This window comes from Vicugna pacos, chromosome 5 (genome assembly GCF_048564905.1).
Source record: "Vicugna pacos chromosome 5, VicPac4, whole genome shotgun sequence".
In the NCBI taxonomy this organism is placed as follows: Eukaryota; Metazoa; Chordata; class Mammalia; order Artiodactyla; family Camelidae; genus Vicugna; species Vicugna pacos.
This window is the reverse complement of record NC_132991.1, coordinates 73,930,207-73,946,311: the sequence shown is the minus strand read 5'-3', so window position 1 is coordinate 73,946,311 and position 16,105 is coordinate 73,930,207. Positions and strand designations below refer to the sequence as shown.

The window sequence follows — 16,105 nt, the reverse complement described above, 5'->3', positions numbered from 1 at the left end:
CTGTGTGTTTTTATCTTCATTTGACCCTTTGGATTCCCAATGTTTATATCATAGTAATTATCTGTTAGATACAGGATAAACCACAGAGCTTCCATTAGTAATAGATGACCTATTGCTCTATGACCTAATTTAACTAACAAGAGTTAGCTATAGCATTAATGTTATTGGATACTGTGACTGAAATGTCCAATGTGTAAACAGTTTTGTTAATACAGTTTAGCATTTAGCAGATCAATTAAAATTATATATTTTTAATCTATCCTTTTCTTTGTTTTTGGAAATTATGTTATCTTGATGAAGAAATGCATTTTCCCTTATGTGCTTATAATAAGACTTGATAGAAAATCTTTCAGCAGATTTATAGTCCTGTTAGATTTGATTAGAAAAATAGCGTTTTAGATTAAACCTTTACAAAGTATCACTCTTCAGTGAAATTTTCTATAGCTAAATATTCAAATAAGCAAATTTTAAACTTAAAACATCTCTGTTTTGTTTTAGGCCATTAACAGAAAGTAATCTCTCATTTTAGGTGAAAATGCCCCACCCCTGAACCATTGGTACTTATTGCTAGTATCTTAACTGCTTATGAATAGCCTAGATAAAGAAATGTGGATAGAATTGTACCTCTTTTTCATGAGTCATATTGTGAAAACATTTTTTTGTGTCCTGATCCGGTTAAAATTTTATAGTGTGAAATTAAAAAAAGAAGTAGTAATAGCAAAATTGTACAGGAAGCCAAATTGGAGGAAAGGGAGTTTGGAATTGGGTGTGGAAAAGAGATGATACCAAGAAAAATAGTACTGAATTATCCTTTGTAAAAATAAGAAATGAAGTACAATAACACTACCAGTTATAAGGCTTCTTTTGCATCTTATGTGACTGTATTTCTATTTGGGGCTGATACGTTAAGTTGCTTAAACTTTGTATTAGAAAGATTTACATAGATTATGGTGCATTAGATACTTGGCTTCCTTAATGCTCACAGGAGAGTTATATTCTCCAAACAGTTTTATTGCCGTGGCTTTGCTTTTAGACATTGGTAAAATTTTATTTGTATTATAAGTGAATCATAGCCTTAAGTCATTTTAAGTCCCTGTTTCTAATAAGGTGGGCCACTGAAGATACTATGTACACTTCGTCTGACTTTCTTAATTCTTTTTTAAAGTATTTAAGTTGATTATATGGTTATTTGTTTTGTTTTTAAATACAGCAGTGCCAAAATACAAAGCTTCTTATAAAGCATAGTTTGGGTAAGATAATCGGTCTTCCGTGACTCATTTGTCTGATGTTTATTCTTCTTTGGAGCCTTTTTGGTGTATATTGTCATACTAATGTTGATTATTTCTTTTCTACAGCATGGATTTGTGGTATCATTTCTATCACTGTCATTAGCCTGCTTTCCTTGCTAGGAGTGATCTTGGTTCCCATTATTAACCAAGGATGCTTCAAATTCCTTCTCACATTCCTTGTTGCACTAGCTGTAGGAACAATGAGTGGAGATGCTCTTCTTCATCTACTGCCTCATGTAAGAAACCTTTTGAATCTTTAAAAAAAAAATTTAAGCTAAAAGGGTCCTTCAGTAGCAAGTTGTAGCATACTAATGTAATATTTCTGTTGTTGTTTTTTGCTTATAGGATGAAGTTTTTCTTTTTCCATTTGCACGGTTTTGAATTAAGCAATGTTTTTGAAGTACATTGAATCATTAGACTTTAAAATAGCAAAAAAACCTGGTCTCATCAGTTTAATCTTCACCTGTCACAGTGTATACATATCAAACCACCACAATGCACACCTGAACTATCTTACAATTTTTTGTCAGTTGCACCTCAGTAAAGCTGAAACTTAAACAGTTCTCTATTAGCAGTTCTGAAAGTGAATACTTAGAAGTCAGTGAGTGATTTATCTTTTTATCCTTATAGTATATCAAGAAAGCCATTAGAAGAAATGTATAAAGGGTTTTATAATGATTGTGCATATGGCAAGTGTCCCCAGGCATCTTTATTTGAGCAGGAATAGGTGGACATACTCAGTTAACTATTTTAGGCGTTTAGCTCTTTACACACGGAACCGTTTATCTTCTTCACCTGGTGTGCTGCTTATTTTCTTCCATTTGGGAACACTTCTAATGATACGATCATAAGCCCACACTCCTAGTCCAATGTCCAGATGTAATTATTGCTTATCAACTTTTTAAAATCTGTCACCAATTAAGAATGTTTGATCCAGTGTTAGTATTTTTACTTCAAATTATGAAAACAGTGGGGCTCTTTTCTTCCCCAAATGCAAAATTATGGTTTTGATTACTTTTTTAAGTTCTGACCCCCTCTCTTCTGGAGTTATTTGGGAGACTGGATTGTATTTATGTGTTGTGTATGTCTCTCCCTCTTCTACACTCCTATACTGGTTGAGAATTCCAGACCTAGGATCTAGGACGATTATGACATTGCCTTTAAAAAAATTAACGTTAAAACTGTGAATATGCATTTTTGTTAAGTTGATTTATTGTATTATTTATTTATTTCCCCCTTTGTTTATACGCCCTGCCTGCCCTTTCTACTAGCCATCTGGCATAGCGACAGTCTTCCAGAACTGGGCCTAGTAAGAACAGTTGAAATGAGAATAATGTTTAAGTGCTGTTTAACTCTTTTTTTCTTAAGATGTGTTAATTAAGTCAAGCTAATTCCTTTTGTAATGGTCTTACCTTCTTTGAGGGGTTTAGAAAGCTTTTCTGTTGACCACTAGTAAATAGAAAAAAATACAAATAAATGTTACAGGAAGGAAAATACTGAAGCTCGGTTGTCTAATCTTTACATTGTTGAAGATTAATACTGTAGAACATGTTGCAGTTTTAAAAGAACTTTTTGTACATACATTTCTGTACATATATTTACTTTTGCTAAAGATTTAAAATGTAGAAAATTTAACATATATATACACCTTTCCTTATGTTCAACAGAGACAGCATTTTATTATTTTGAAATCATTTATAAGAAAAATATTATAAAAATATAATCAGCTTAAAAAGTTACATTACAGGAAGTTACAAATGGTGACTTGCTGGTGAATTTGTCTGTTTTAGTTTTACTAAATATTAAGGCATTTACCTGGGTCATGTTCACTTCAGTTTACAGAGGACCCATTGTTCCCTCTTACCTTACTGCTGGTTTGATTCTCTCACTGTAGTATGTACCTTAACCCAGATAGGCATCTGGGTTTGTAGTCTTTGTTTTAGAGTTACCATGAAATGTAGTAATTTCCAGGCCACTGAGTTTAGCAAAATTAAATGAAAGACTACTTACATTTAAGTGAGATAATATTTAGGGGATTTCTGTGTCTTCTAGGAGATTATATTTTCAAAATAACATTTTAATTACTCATTTAGAAGCTTTTCTTATTCTTACTAATAGTCTCAGGGTGGACATGATCACAGTCATCAACATGCACATGGGCATGGACATTCTCATGGACACGAATCGAAGAAGTTTCTGGAAGAATATGATGCTGTATTGAAAGGACTTGTCGCTCTAGGAGGCATTTACCTGTTATTTATCATTGAACATTGCATTAGAATGTTTAAGCACTACAAACAGCAAAGAGTAAGTATTTTTTAATTGTCTATTTTCTGAAGTGTAAAACTCAAAAATCATTGCTTTCTGGCCTTACACTTTTTCTTAATTATGGTGTTGGAAGAATTTAGATTAAGGAGACTTTGTAGGAAGAAAATACAATGAAATGAAGAAAACTAGTAATCAAGTAAATCAAGTAAACTAATGTAAGAGAATAGAGTCTCCAAAACATGGCATTTTTGTTTCTGGTTTTGGGGTTTTTTTGGTTTGTTTGGTAAATTTGAAATTGTGGGAAGTAGAAAACTGAAAGGAACACTTTTTGCAGAAGGGTACTCTAAATGTAATGGTAAGGAATTCTTCATGTATGTCAAAGAAGGGAGTTTGGGTAGATAAATCAGTGCATCTTCTTGATGATAAATAGGACAATAAGTAATCTAAAATGTAAAAGTATATAGCATATTTTGAAGAAAGAGAATTAGTGATGCTTGAATAAAACAGACATTTGATTGCATAGAAGAATCAACTATTGGAAGGAAGCTTTCAAAATGTAAGTTAAATAATACACCTGATACCAACTGGTTTCAACAAGTTGGAACTTTGAGGGTAATGATTTGGCAAGTTTTTAGGAAAATGGACAATCAGAACCAAAGTAGTTAAACGAAATGCCAGCTGATGTTTTACTTCCTGTGTCCATCTCATTGACTTTTGTGCTGTTATTGGCTCCTCCTCCTTCCTCTTTTTTTTCTTAACTTATGTTAAACCTGCTATTTCTTCTCTTTAGGATTTCTCCGTATTATTTTCTTTTGAACATTTTCTGTTTCCCCAGTTTCTGTTATCTATTGCTATGAAGCAGAACAATCCAAAGCTTAATAGCTGATAATAACAATTTATTAGTTCTTTTAATTCTGTCGGGCATTTAGGCAGGACTCAGCTGGGCAGTTATTCTGCTCCACTCGGTGTCAGCTGGAGTGAGTCACTGAAACTCAGCAGACCTGGGTTGGCCTGGGCAGTGCAGGGCTGGAAGGTCCAAGAATGCTTCACTCTGTGTCTGCAACTTGATACCCCTCCACACGGCCTCTCTTCAGAGTCCAAACTGAGCTGCTTCATTGCATACTGTCTGGCTTCCCCAAGCAAAAGCAAAAGGTGCCAGGCTTCTTTTAGACTAGTTCCAGAACTGGCACAGCATCACTTCTGTTGTGGTCTGTTGGTCAAAGCAGGTTAAAAGGCCTCCTAAAATTCAGGGCCAAGGAGTAGACTCCATCACCTTATGGGCAGAGAAGAATGCTTATACTGGGAGGGAAAAAATTGGTGGTGGTCATCTTTGGATAATCTATTATACAATTAACTAGCCATAACAAGCTTATTTATGAAGCAGTTAGAAGACTTAAACATCTGAAACATAGTTCATAGCCTGTAAGCAGAACCAACAAGGAAATGCTCTGCCAGTAAGTGTTTCTCAGAGAACACTGACTTTTACTTTCATACTGTTCTAATGTGCTTGATTATTTCCTCTTTTAAATTCACATTGATTAGAAGTAGAAATTGAAGTTGGAAGACTTGTTAGTGGTAGTTAAAGTGATAAAAGAAGAAAGCAGACAATTAAGAGGTAATATAGGAAAACCCAAACTAAACAATGAAATACAATAATTAGAATTTATTAGTAATTGAGGACATTAAATGAGAAAGAAAATTGTCCTTATTGCAAAGCTGTTAATTAAGTTGGTTACTGATAGGTCATTTTCATACATTACCTCATTTAATCCTCATAAAAATCTTGTCTTCATTTTATAGATGAATATTCTTAGGTTTAATAAATTTAACAAACTTGTCTAAGTCTCATAGAAGTAAACTGCAAATTTGGGATTTTAACTCATCTCTGTCCATTATGTCTCAGATAGGGAAATGTGAGATTGTGTTAAACACAGAATGAAATTCAAAGGAATAAGCTTCTGTTTTTTGGAACTTCCAATTCCCACAGGTTATTAAACTGACATATTACAGATATTTCTCACATTTCTTTTGGGTTGCATATAATAATATAGTACTGTGTACCCTACTCTTAACTTGAAAGTAGATGAATTGGCCCTTTTAGTTGAGTATTTGGGATAAAAAACCCAACAACATGCATAATTAGGTGGATTTTTCATCTGGTTAGACACCTTGCTTAACTTTCTAAAAAATTTTTTCTCACTCTTTTTCTAAATAATTTATAAAGTTACCACCATTTATTCCCATAGATACTAACAAGTGAATATTGTTGCGAATTATGGCCACAGATTTAATGCTAATACCTGATTTTTTTTTTCAGGGAAAACAGAAATGGTTTATGAAGCAGAACACAGAAGAATCAGCTATTGGAAGGAAGCTTTCAGATCATAAGTTAAATAATACACCAGATGCTGACTGGCTTCAGCTCAAACCTCTTGCCGGTAAACAACAGTTCTGATTAAAGAGAAACCTTTAAAACATAAAAATTGAAATACTGCTTCTAAATTATGCCTGTGATGTTTGAAATTTATTCTCTCTATGGCTTCTTAATATTAGTTTCTAACTTCTGTTACCTTATGTGTGTCTTCATTGTGATTTTCTTTGTTAGCATTTTTGTTATTTTCAGCCTTATTTATACCAGAATGTGGGACTAGTTAATTATATTACTGGGCAAGGAATATATTGCACTTATTACTGTACAGGAAAAATGGTGAAACAAAAAAAAGGGCTTTAGACTAGTGTTTTATTTCTTGATAATACAGTAATCCCTTTGCCCTCCGTATGTGACTGTTTTCACGTGGGAAAAGGAGAATCAGCCTTTGTACTTAAAGGAGAATGATCTCTGTACTTAAAACCTCTGCCCATCCATTTGTCTGCTCTGTTGCATCATAGATATAGGAGGTAGCTTACAGTTTTCAGGGAAACATAATAATGTTTAAATATAATTTTCCCCCTTTCTTTGTGAACTTGTGTTTCTCCTGATTGTACCATTGATTTTCTGCAGAAAAGGGGCAGCCTAGATGCTAACTGGAGACTTCAAGTTGGGAAGCATTAGGATCTTTGTTACATAATAAATAGCTTTTGAAAACTAGGTGAGATACCAACCTTAATTTAAAAAAAAAAGAAACTGTATCAGGTGATTTCATTTACATGGGTTTTGAACTTCATTTTAGCTATGACCTTTGTCAGATAGGTAGAGCATTAGTGGATGCAAGTGATTTAAATTTTGTCTGTTTTCTTAAATGATAAGGTTAGAGTAGATAAACTTTAGAGTTCCTTCTTTCTCTGAAAAATTACGGATTTATTTTGTCATCCTGTAAATGCTCATTAACGTTCCACCCTTTTATTTTCATCAGCTGTTGTCGATGTGCTCCTTAAGTTTCACAGTATCTTCATGCATGCCAGTTTGTCTCATCACTTGCCTGCTGTTGATTCCTGTTCCCTTCCATTTACCATCTGGTTCATCTTTGGGACTCTCAGAACCCTTGTTTGTTTTGTGTGTGTGCACATGTGTATTTATTTAATTGTTTTTATATATTTACTGAGGAATTTTAAGACGTTCACTTAGGAAATGTCCATTACACTGCCGTTTTGCCTGGGTTTAAATGAGCAAATATGCATTTATTTACTTGTGGATAAAACGTGTCCTTTGCTATTATAAATATAGGAACTGATGACTCAGTTGTTTCTGAAGATCGGCTTAATGAAACTGAACTGACAGATTTAGAAGGTCAACAAGAATCCCCTCCTAAGAATTACCTATGTATAGAAGAGGAGAAAATCATGGACCATTCTCACAGTGATGGATTACATGCCATTCATGAGCATGATCTCCATGCCGCTGCACATAACCACCATGACGAGAGCAAAACTGTACTGAGGAAGCATAATCATCAGTGGCACCACAAACATTCTCATCATTCCCATGGTCCCTGTCATTCTGGATCAGATCTGAAAGAAACAGGAATAGCCAATATTGCATGGATGGTAATCATGGGGGATGGCATCCATAACTTCAGTGATGGCTTAGCAATTGGTAAGTAGACTTGAAACTTGAGTTACAATTTGTTGTTCTTTAAGACCATTTTCCTTCTTCCACTATTTTAGTACTAATCTTGGAGTTTAACGAAATATGCTGCTATATGTTATTCCTGTCATTTAGCTTTTCCAAAGGCTGTGTTAATGTTTTCAGTAAGTTTATTTGGGGGCATAAATGTGTAACTCCAGTGGGTTTTTCTTTGAACATGTAAACAAATGTCTATAATACTTTCTTTAGTAACTTGATTTCTTAATGAAGGTATATTCACTATATTGAAAAAGCTACGTTAACCTATTTTCAGATACATATGTGCATCCCTAAATGAGAACAAATGAATTTCAATCTTGGCTTTAGAATTTTTTTTACATTTTTGAAAAAGTGAAGAAAAATTTTACAATGGTAAAAATCCATTATGCAAAATTCAAATATATTAGAATCTTGCTAAACTGATGTTACCTGTTTAGGAGAACATTAAATGTGATCAGTACATAATTTTGTTTGAGATCTAGACTCTATTAAATAATTATTCAGAAATAGGCTTTGGTTTCTTTCAAGAGAGACCATATTTTTGAATCCACAGTGACTGTCAGTGTTAATTTAAAGAATAAGGGGGAGGGCATATCTCAGTGGTAGAGTGCATGCTTAGCACGCAAGAGGTCCTGGGTTCACTCCCCAGTACTGTCTCTAAACATAAATAAATAAACCTAAGTAGCACCCCCCCCAAAAAAAGAATACAGAATTTTACTTGTAGAATCAAATGTACTTGCACCTCTGATTTCATTATTCAAGACCATCAGACAAATAATAACTTATGCCATTTATGCTCTAGACCCAGAAAAGTTTGGATAAGAGTACTAGAAATTTAAATATCTATAAATACTAATATGCAAGAGCACGTGCAATTATAGACTTATATGACTTAATTGAGCAATTCACTACCAGTCAAAGGTTGAAACACTGAAAACCGTTACTGCTTCAAAGCTATTAGTGAGTTAGAAGGCTACACAAATAGAGAATTTAATTCAATAGGGAATATTTCTTTCATTTAATAGCTCTTTCTCTGGTTGTCACACACCTATTGTACCTCACTCACTATATGTTCAAAAGCTATAATGTGCGAGATTAGTGAGTCACTCAGACATTATGAAATTAACTTAAAGATAGGCGGAAGAGGCCACACCTGTCATTATTAATGAAAGTTAAAAACAGAAGATCAGTAAATGTCACTTGATTTTTTTTTTTCCCTCCCTCCCCGCCTTAGGAGCAGCTTTCAGTGCTGGATTGACGGGAGGAATCAGTACCTCTATAGCTGTCTTCTGTCATGAACTGCCACATGAATTAGGTAATATAACCTTAGAATTTTAACCAGATTTTGTCAGCTCTGAGACTAAATTAATTATAAATGCTTCTAAATTTTTAGAGATGTTGAAACATAAAAAAAAGGCTGATGACAAGTATGAAGTATCATCATTCTTTTATTTATTGTATAATTTTTTAATGTGTTCCTCAAAAATGTATACTGTTTTTATGTATATGTTTCTATTTTATGTAAGCAATATTACGTCATAGCCCACACTCTTTCATATCTTAATCATACTAATCGTTACGTTTTTAAACTGTAAGCAGGTTACCATGAGTTAATTTAATATGTTGTTTCTGCCCAGTACTTGGAGGTATGTATTGACCACATTTTTACGTATTTAGCACCTAGTATTGGGAACACCAGGTGTCCTTTAATTTTCTGCACCGCAGATAATGGTGCACTGAACACCTGTATACCTGGTGCTATAGACTCTTGTGAGGACATCTTTTAGGTATATACCTGGGAACAGAATTGATAGGTCCTAAAATACTCATGCCTAAGAGTACCATGTCACTATGCAGAATGACCAAACCCATGTACTCTCTAACCAGCAATACCTGAGGGGGCCTGTGTATCCACATCCCGGCTAACACTTGGCATTAACTTTCTAATTTTTGCCAATTTTTAAGATGTACAGTGATATTTCTTTGTTATTTTAGTTGGCATTTATTGATCTAGCAGTGGTTTTTTAGATTCTCTTCATGTGTTGTTTTCTTCTTCCATAAATTGAGAAACAGAAGGAAAAAATGTGAACATACATTCACATAGAAAATTTGAGTGACATGGAGATGATGTTAATTTGAAAGAAAAAAACTAACTCCATCTTTTTGACTATCCAAGGAATTTCTTTATGTGCTCTTTGTAATTTAATATTTTTCTTAAATTTGGCTGTTAAACGTCTATTATTTGTTTAATTGCCTTGATTGGTAGTATATTTATTTGCTTACTTTGAATAGAATTTTTTATACAATTTTCTTAGAAAGTTATTAACTGCTTACATAAAGTAGAAAAATCTCTTAGTGCTTGCTTGGTGCTTATTCTTTAGGGCTTGATTCCTTACAGTTTTGTTTACCTTGTCAACCTTGGGTATAGTCTTATGTCTTGTTTATGCCTCATAATTCCTCACCCAGACCCTCCATTGTCTTTTGCTTGGACAGTTTTCCTTAGTGAGTGTTTATACTTTTGGTTTCATTTTGTTCCAGTGTATCTCACATACCTATTGCCAGAGGTATCTTCTTGCCATGTGACTATGTTATTATGTGACTAGATGTGACTTGCTCATGTAATCAGAGTCTTTTAGTCCCTTCTCTTACATATAAAGTACAAGCTGAGGTTCGTTAGTTTTACTTTCAGTGACCTTCACGTAGGCTTCTACCTACCTTTCCAGCCTCACTTGCTGTACTTGCTGAAGCTTGTTTTCTGCTTCATCCAAACACAGTTCAGCAAACATGCACTCTGGATGCCTGAACCTGTTTCTTTGCTTATACCCTCCTCCTGGTCGGCTTGACCTACTACCTAGTATGTCGGGTATATCACGTTAAGAGTCTTTTTCCCTCCGACTTCAGTGCTGTCCTCCAGTACCCTATGCCTTGGATTACTCTTTCCTCTAAAGTTTATCACTTACTTTCTCTAGGTCCTTCTTTTGGTGTTTAGTATACTTCCATTTCAGATGTCCTGTTTATTAACACAGGTTCTTTGTGTGCAGATACTGTATCTCACACCATCCTCTAACTACTTTTCTGTCGTTAGTAAGAGAATGCTATGCCAAATTCTTCTTGGATTTCCGTAGCAACACAAATCAAGACTTTGTCAGTTTTTAGATACAAGAAACATTGCCTAATAGTTTTAACCTTTCACTTTTTAAAAATATGCTTAGAAGTAGGCTTGGATAGTCACATGTACACATCCACAATGTGCTAGGAAAACTTCCAACTTCCTTCATCCCCACCCCACTACCCACTAAGTGGAGTGTATCAGGCCTTTTTATGATTAAGTGTGGTTTTACTGAGTTGCCCTTAAACCCTCTATGATCCACTTCGGCACAGAATTGACAGCTGAGAGTTTGGAGATTAGGGATGGCTGGTTTCCTGTCCCTCACTCCTTTTTCTTTCTGCAGCTTCTTGTTAAAGGAGTGACACAAGAAACGATGGCTGCTTGTAACACAAATGCAGTACATGTCTTATTGGCTAGGTAGGCCCTTGCTTGATACCCAAAGCAGAACTCTGGTGAAAGCTTGGGCCAGAACACCTCAGTGAGACGTTCAGACCCCAAATCTCTACCTCTTTTACTCCACAAACCAAGGATTACGATGCTACTATTGCTGTGAGAGGAAACCTCAGTCCAGAGTATACATCAGCTTTGCCAGAAGGGAAGGAGTGAGATGTGGGGAATGTGCATTTTCCCCCAATGCCTGGTGCTAAATTGACATAAACCGTCCCATATTCTAGTTGCTTAGGCTCCTAGGGAAGAAAAATCATAAAGAGATGACCCAGCTTCCTCCTCTGGATGTGAAAAAAGGCCTTGGCTTTTTTATCCATTAACAAGGTAGGAATTGGTCCAAGGGAAGTTAAGGAAAAAAATGCTTGTGGAGCCCAATTTTTGCCTTTAAGGCACAGTAATAGGGCACTTTGGTAAAATAGGGCCAGATGTATGCCTCTACTCTGATTAGATTATCCACTCTTACCCGGGGAAGGGCAGAATGTGAAGAGAGGCATGGAAGCTGCTTCCTCAGAACTCCCAGGCAAGGAAAAAAATCAGTCCCTTGGAAGCCAAGATAGACACGTGGCAGGTGGATAGGGGAGAAATCCTCTTCCTGCTTAAATAGGTTAAGATGTTGGGAAAGTAGCATAATATGTCACATTCCAGGATAATTTATTTGATCTAAAACCTGTTTTGCCCTAGCTAAATTTTTTATTATAAATTCTTAAAACTATTCTGAGATTTCTAAACTAAAGTTTTACCCTAAGGGGGAAAACATGTACAGTTGACCTTTGAACAACAAGGTTTAAACTGTGTGGGCCAACATATATGCAGATTTTTTTCTGTAGTAAATCCTACAGTCCTACCCGATCTGCGGTTGGCTGCAATCTGCACACGTGGGACTGAGGATGTGGAAGGCTGACTCCTAAGTTATAGGCAGAGTTTCTGCTGGGCATTGCACTGCTCAGAGGCCTCTCGTAGTTACGTCACATTGTAGTGCTGGTCGGTAATTCCAAGTTATGGTGTTCCTCTTCTGAGCAGGTTGCTCAGATGGCACCAGGAAGGGTTTTTTGATGTGTTTATGCATGTGATATGGGAAAAAGTGTACTTTTAAACCTTAGAACAGTTTGGGAAGGTTCACTCTAAGAGATGTGTAGAAATTGAAACCATCTGAGGAAATACAAAACCCATTATCTCTCATTGCATGTTTGCTGTGCGGTGTGGTAATGGATGAAATTACCTGATTCACTGTTATGTTTTTGCCAAATTTGCATAGCTGAATTTAAGTAAGTTGCAATATTATTCTGTTCTATTCTTTACACTTTTCCCACCCTTTCAATAAGGAGGTGTATAAACATCTGAAAAATAATTTATAATAAAATCTATATAAGAATAAAGGAGAAATGAGGTTGAGGGTAATCCAAAAGGATGGGTGATGCAGACTCCCTTCTTGACACTGAATAATGTGTTTCAACTTCAAGGAAATAACATTTGATTAAATAAATGTAGCTATATTATTAAGGCTTAGCTCAGAGTGGCTGTAATGCTCTCCATTTTTTCCTTTCCTCTTATGTGTATTAAGGGTTAAATAGAAATTCAAAATAAGATTTCTATAATGTGCTGAATTGTCCAGGGAAAACTGAACATTCACTGCATACATTTATACATGTGTATACATACATTAAGACAAAAAGAAAGAACCTTAAAATGTATACATATTTTTTAAAAAATCTCAAGAGTTGATATTAGATATTAACATAACTATAGCACTGGATCACATTCATTTGACAGCTTTAGCAGGTACACCTCATTCTTGCGCTGTAGATACCCTTTGTCAGAAAAAAGGAGAGACTATCAATGGATCAAAAGATGAATAGATCTGCTTATTTAGTATAAATCCCAAGTATGGATATTCCTTTGATTTATTTTTCAAATGTTTATCCAGGTTCTTACTAAGAAGGGAAGGGGGGAAATATGCAAATAACTTTGAGAAATTATAACCTGAGATATGACCAGGACAGAGTTTTTTAAAAATTTTCTGAGATAAGACTAGGACAAAATTTTTAAAAAATTTTCTTTTAGCCTTCTTTCTTTCCATATTTTAATTTTAATTGAAGTATAGTCAGTTTATAGTGTGTCAATTTCTGGTATATAGCACAATAGTTCAGTCATACATATACATACATATATTCATGTTCATATTCTTTTTATTATAAGTTACTATAAGATGTTGAATATAGTTCCCTGTGCTATACAGAGAAACTTTGTTGTTTATCTATTTTATATATAATAATTAGTATCTGCAAATCCTGAACTCCCAATTTATCCCTTCCCACCCTCTTCCCTCACCACCCCAGTAACCATGAGTTTGTTTTCTTTGTGAGTCTGTTTCTGTTCTGTAAATAAGTTCATTTGTCTTTTTTTTTTTTTTAAGATTCCACTTATAAGTGATATCATATGCTATTTTTCTTTCTCTTTCTGGCTTACTTCATTTAGAATGACAGTCTCCAGGTCCATCTATGTTGCTACAAATGGCATTATTTTATTCTTTCTTATGGCTGAGAAGTATTCCGTTGTATAAATATACCACAATTTCTTTATGCAGTCATCTGTCGATGGACATTTAGGTTGTTAACATGTCTTGGCTATTGTAAATAGTGCTGCTGTGAACATTGGGGTGCATGTATCTTTTCAAATTAAAGCCTATGGATACATGCCCAGGAGTGGAATTGCTAGATCATATGATAAGTCTAATTTTAGTCTTTTGAGGAATCTCCATACTGTTTTCCATAACGGCTGAATCAAACTACATTCCTACTAACTGTGTTGGAGGGTTCCCTTTTCGCCACACCCTCTCCATCATTTATTGTTTGTAACCTTTTGAATGATGGCCATTCTGACTGGTGTGAGGTGATACCTCATGGTAGTTTTGATTTGCATTTCTCTGATAATTAGTGATACTGAGCATTTTTTCGTGTGCCTATTGGGCCATTGATACGTCTTCATTGAAGAATTGCTTGTTTAGGTCATCTGCCCATTTTTTATTTGGATTTTTTTTTCTTATTAAATTGTATGAGCTGTTTATATATTAAGAAATTAAGCTCTTGTCAGTCTCATCTTTTGCAAATATTTTCTATTCTGTAAGTTGTCTTTTTGTTTTGCTTATGGTTTCCTTTGCTGTGCAAAAGCTTATAAGTTTAATTAGGTCCCATTTGTTTATTTTTGCTTTTATGTCTATTGCTTGGGTAGATTGCCCTAGGAGAACATTGCTAAGATTTATGTCAGATAATGTTTTGCTTATGTTTTCTTCTAGGAGGTTTAAAGTCTTTTGTCTTAAACGTTTAAGTCTTTAAGCCATTTTGAGTTTATTTTTGTGTATGGTGTGAGAGAGTATTCTAACTTAATTGATTTATATGCAGCTGTCCAGTTTTCCAAACACCATTTGCTGAAGAGACTGTCTTCACTCTGCTGTATATTCTTGCCTCCTTTGTCAAAGATTAATTGACCAAAAGTCTGTGGCTTTACTTCTGGGCTCTCTATTCTGTTCCATTGATCCATATTTCTGTTTTTGTGCCAATACCATGCTCTTTTGATTACTGTAGCTCTGTAATATTATCTGAAGCCTGGGAGGGTTATTCCTCCAGCTTCATTCTTTTTCTTCAGTATTGCTTTGGCAATTCTGGGTCTTTTGTGATTCTATATAAATTTTAGGATTATTTGTTCTAGTTCAGTGAAAAATGTCCTGGGTAATTTAATAGGGATCACATTAAGCCTGTAGATTGCTTTGGGTAGTATGGTCATTTTAACAATATTAATTCTTCCAGTATAAGAACATGAGATATCTTTCCATTTCTTTAAGTCATCTTTAATTTAGGACAAAGATATTTAAATGAAGTAATTCATCTTGATACAAGATCATCATATAAACATGTATACTGCTGTGTACTAGCAATGAAAAATTGGAAATAAAAAATTTTTTTAAAGTACTGTTAACAATAACATCAAAAAACAAAACCCATTTTGGTTAAATCTAATAAAATACACTTAGAATCTGTATGCTGAAAACTATAATTCATCAACAAGAGAAATCGAAGGAAACTTAAAGAGCTATACTAGATTTACAGACCAGAAGACTCAGTATTTTTAAGATAGTAATTCTCCCTATAGATTCAGTACATTCCCAGTTGAAGTCTCAGCAGGCTTTTTTGGATATAAATGAGTTTTTTCCAAAAATTTTTATGGAAAGGAAGAGGAGTGGGCAGAATAATTTTCAAAAAGTACACCAAAGTTGATTTAAGACTTGTAAATCCACAGTAATCAAAACAATTTATATTGGTTAAAGAATAGACACATAAATTAGTGGAACAGAGTAGAGTCCTCACACATGGCAACTTATATTCAACAGAAGTGCAAAGAAAATTCCATGTAGAAAGGATAGTTCTTTCAACTAATGTTGCTGCAATAATTGGATATTTACTTGCAACAAAAAAATTCTCCCACCATAGACAAGAATTAACTCAAAATGGATCATTGATCTTAATGAAAATTTTTAAATATAAAAGAATTTTAGAAGAAAACATAGGAGATAGTCTTTGTGTTTTTTGAATTAGACAGATTGTTTGTAGATACAACACCAAAAGCATACTCCATTAAGGAAAAAAGTAATAAAATGGGCCTCATAAAAAGTAAAAACTCACAGTACAGACACTGAAAAGAATAAAGAGACAAGTCACAGACTGAAAAAAATACTTGAAAAATACATATCTGACAGAAAACTTTTCAGATATTTAAAGACATCTCAACTCAGTAAAAAGACAATCAACAACTCAACCAAAAAATGGGCAAAAGACTTGAACAGGCATTTCACTAAAGAAGCTTTGTGGATAGCAGATAAACACATGAGATTTCAGGTGCTGGACTTGTGATTGTGGGCTGGAAGGAATAAGGAGC

General features: G+C 34.4%; 1 protein-coding gene across 7 annotated transcripts in view; it reads left to right on the top strand.

The window, feature by feature from the left end:
* Positions 1-16,105, top strand: part of SLC39A10 (solute carrier family 39 member 10) — a 95,909-nt gene that overhangs the window by 69,471 nt on the left and 10,333 nt on the right. For all 7 annotated transcript variants that reach the window (XM_031678052.2, XM_015249305.2, XM_006215988.4 and 4 more), the window contains 5 exons: positions 1,356-1,525; positions 3,408-3,596; positions 5,875-5,995; positions 7,222-7,590; positions 8,855-8,935. In XM_031678052.2, the coding sequence (XP_031533912.2) occupies positions 1,356-1,525; positions 3,408-3,596; positions 5,875-5,995; positions 7,222-7,590; positions 8,855-8,935 (930 nt within the window). The remainder of the gene's footprint in view (positions 1-1,355; positions 1,526-3,407; positions 3,597-5,874; positions 5,996-7,221; positions 7,591-8,854; positions 8,936-16,105) is intronic.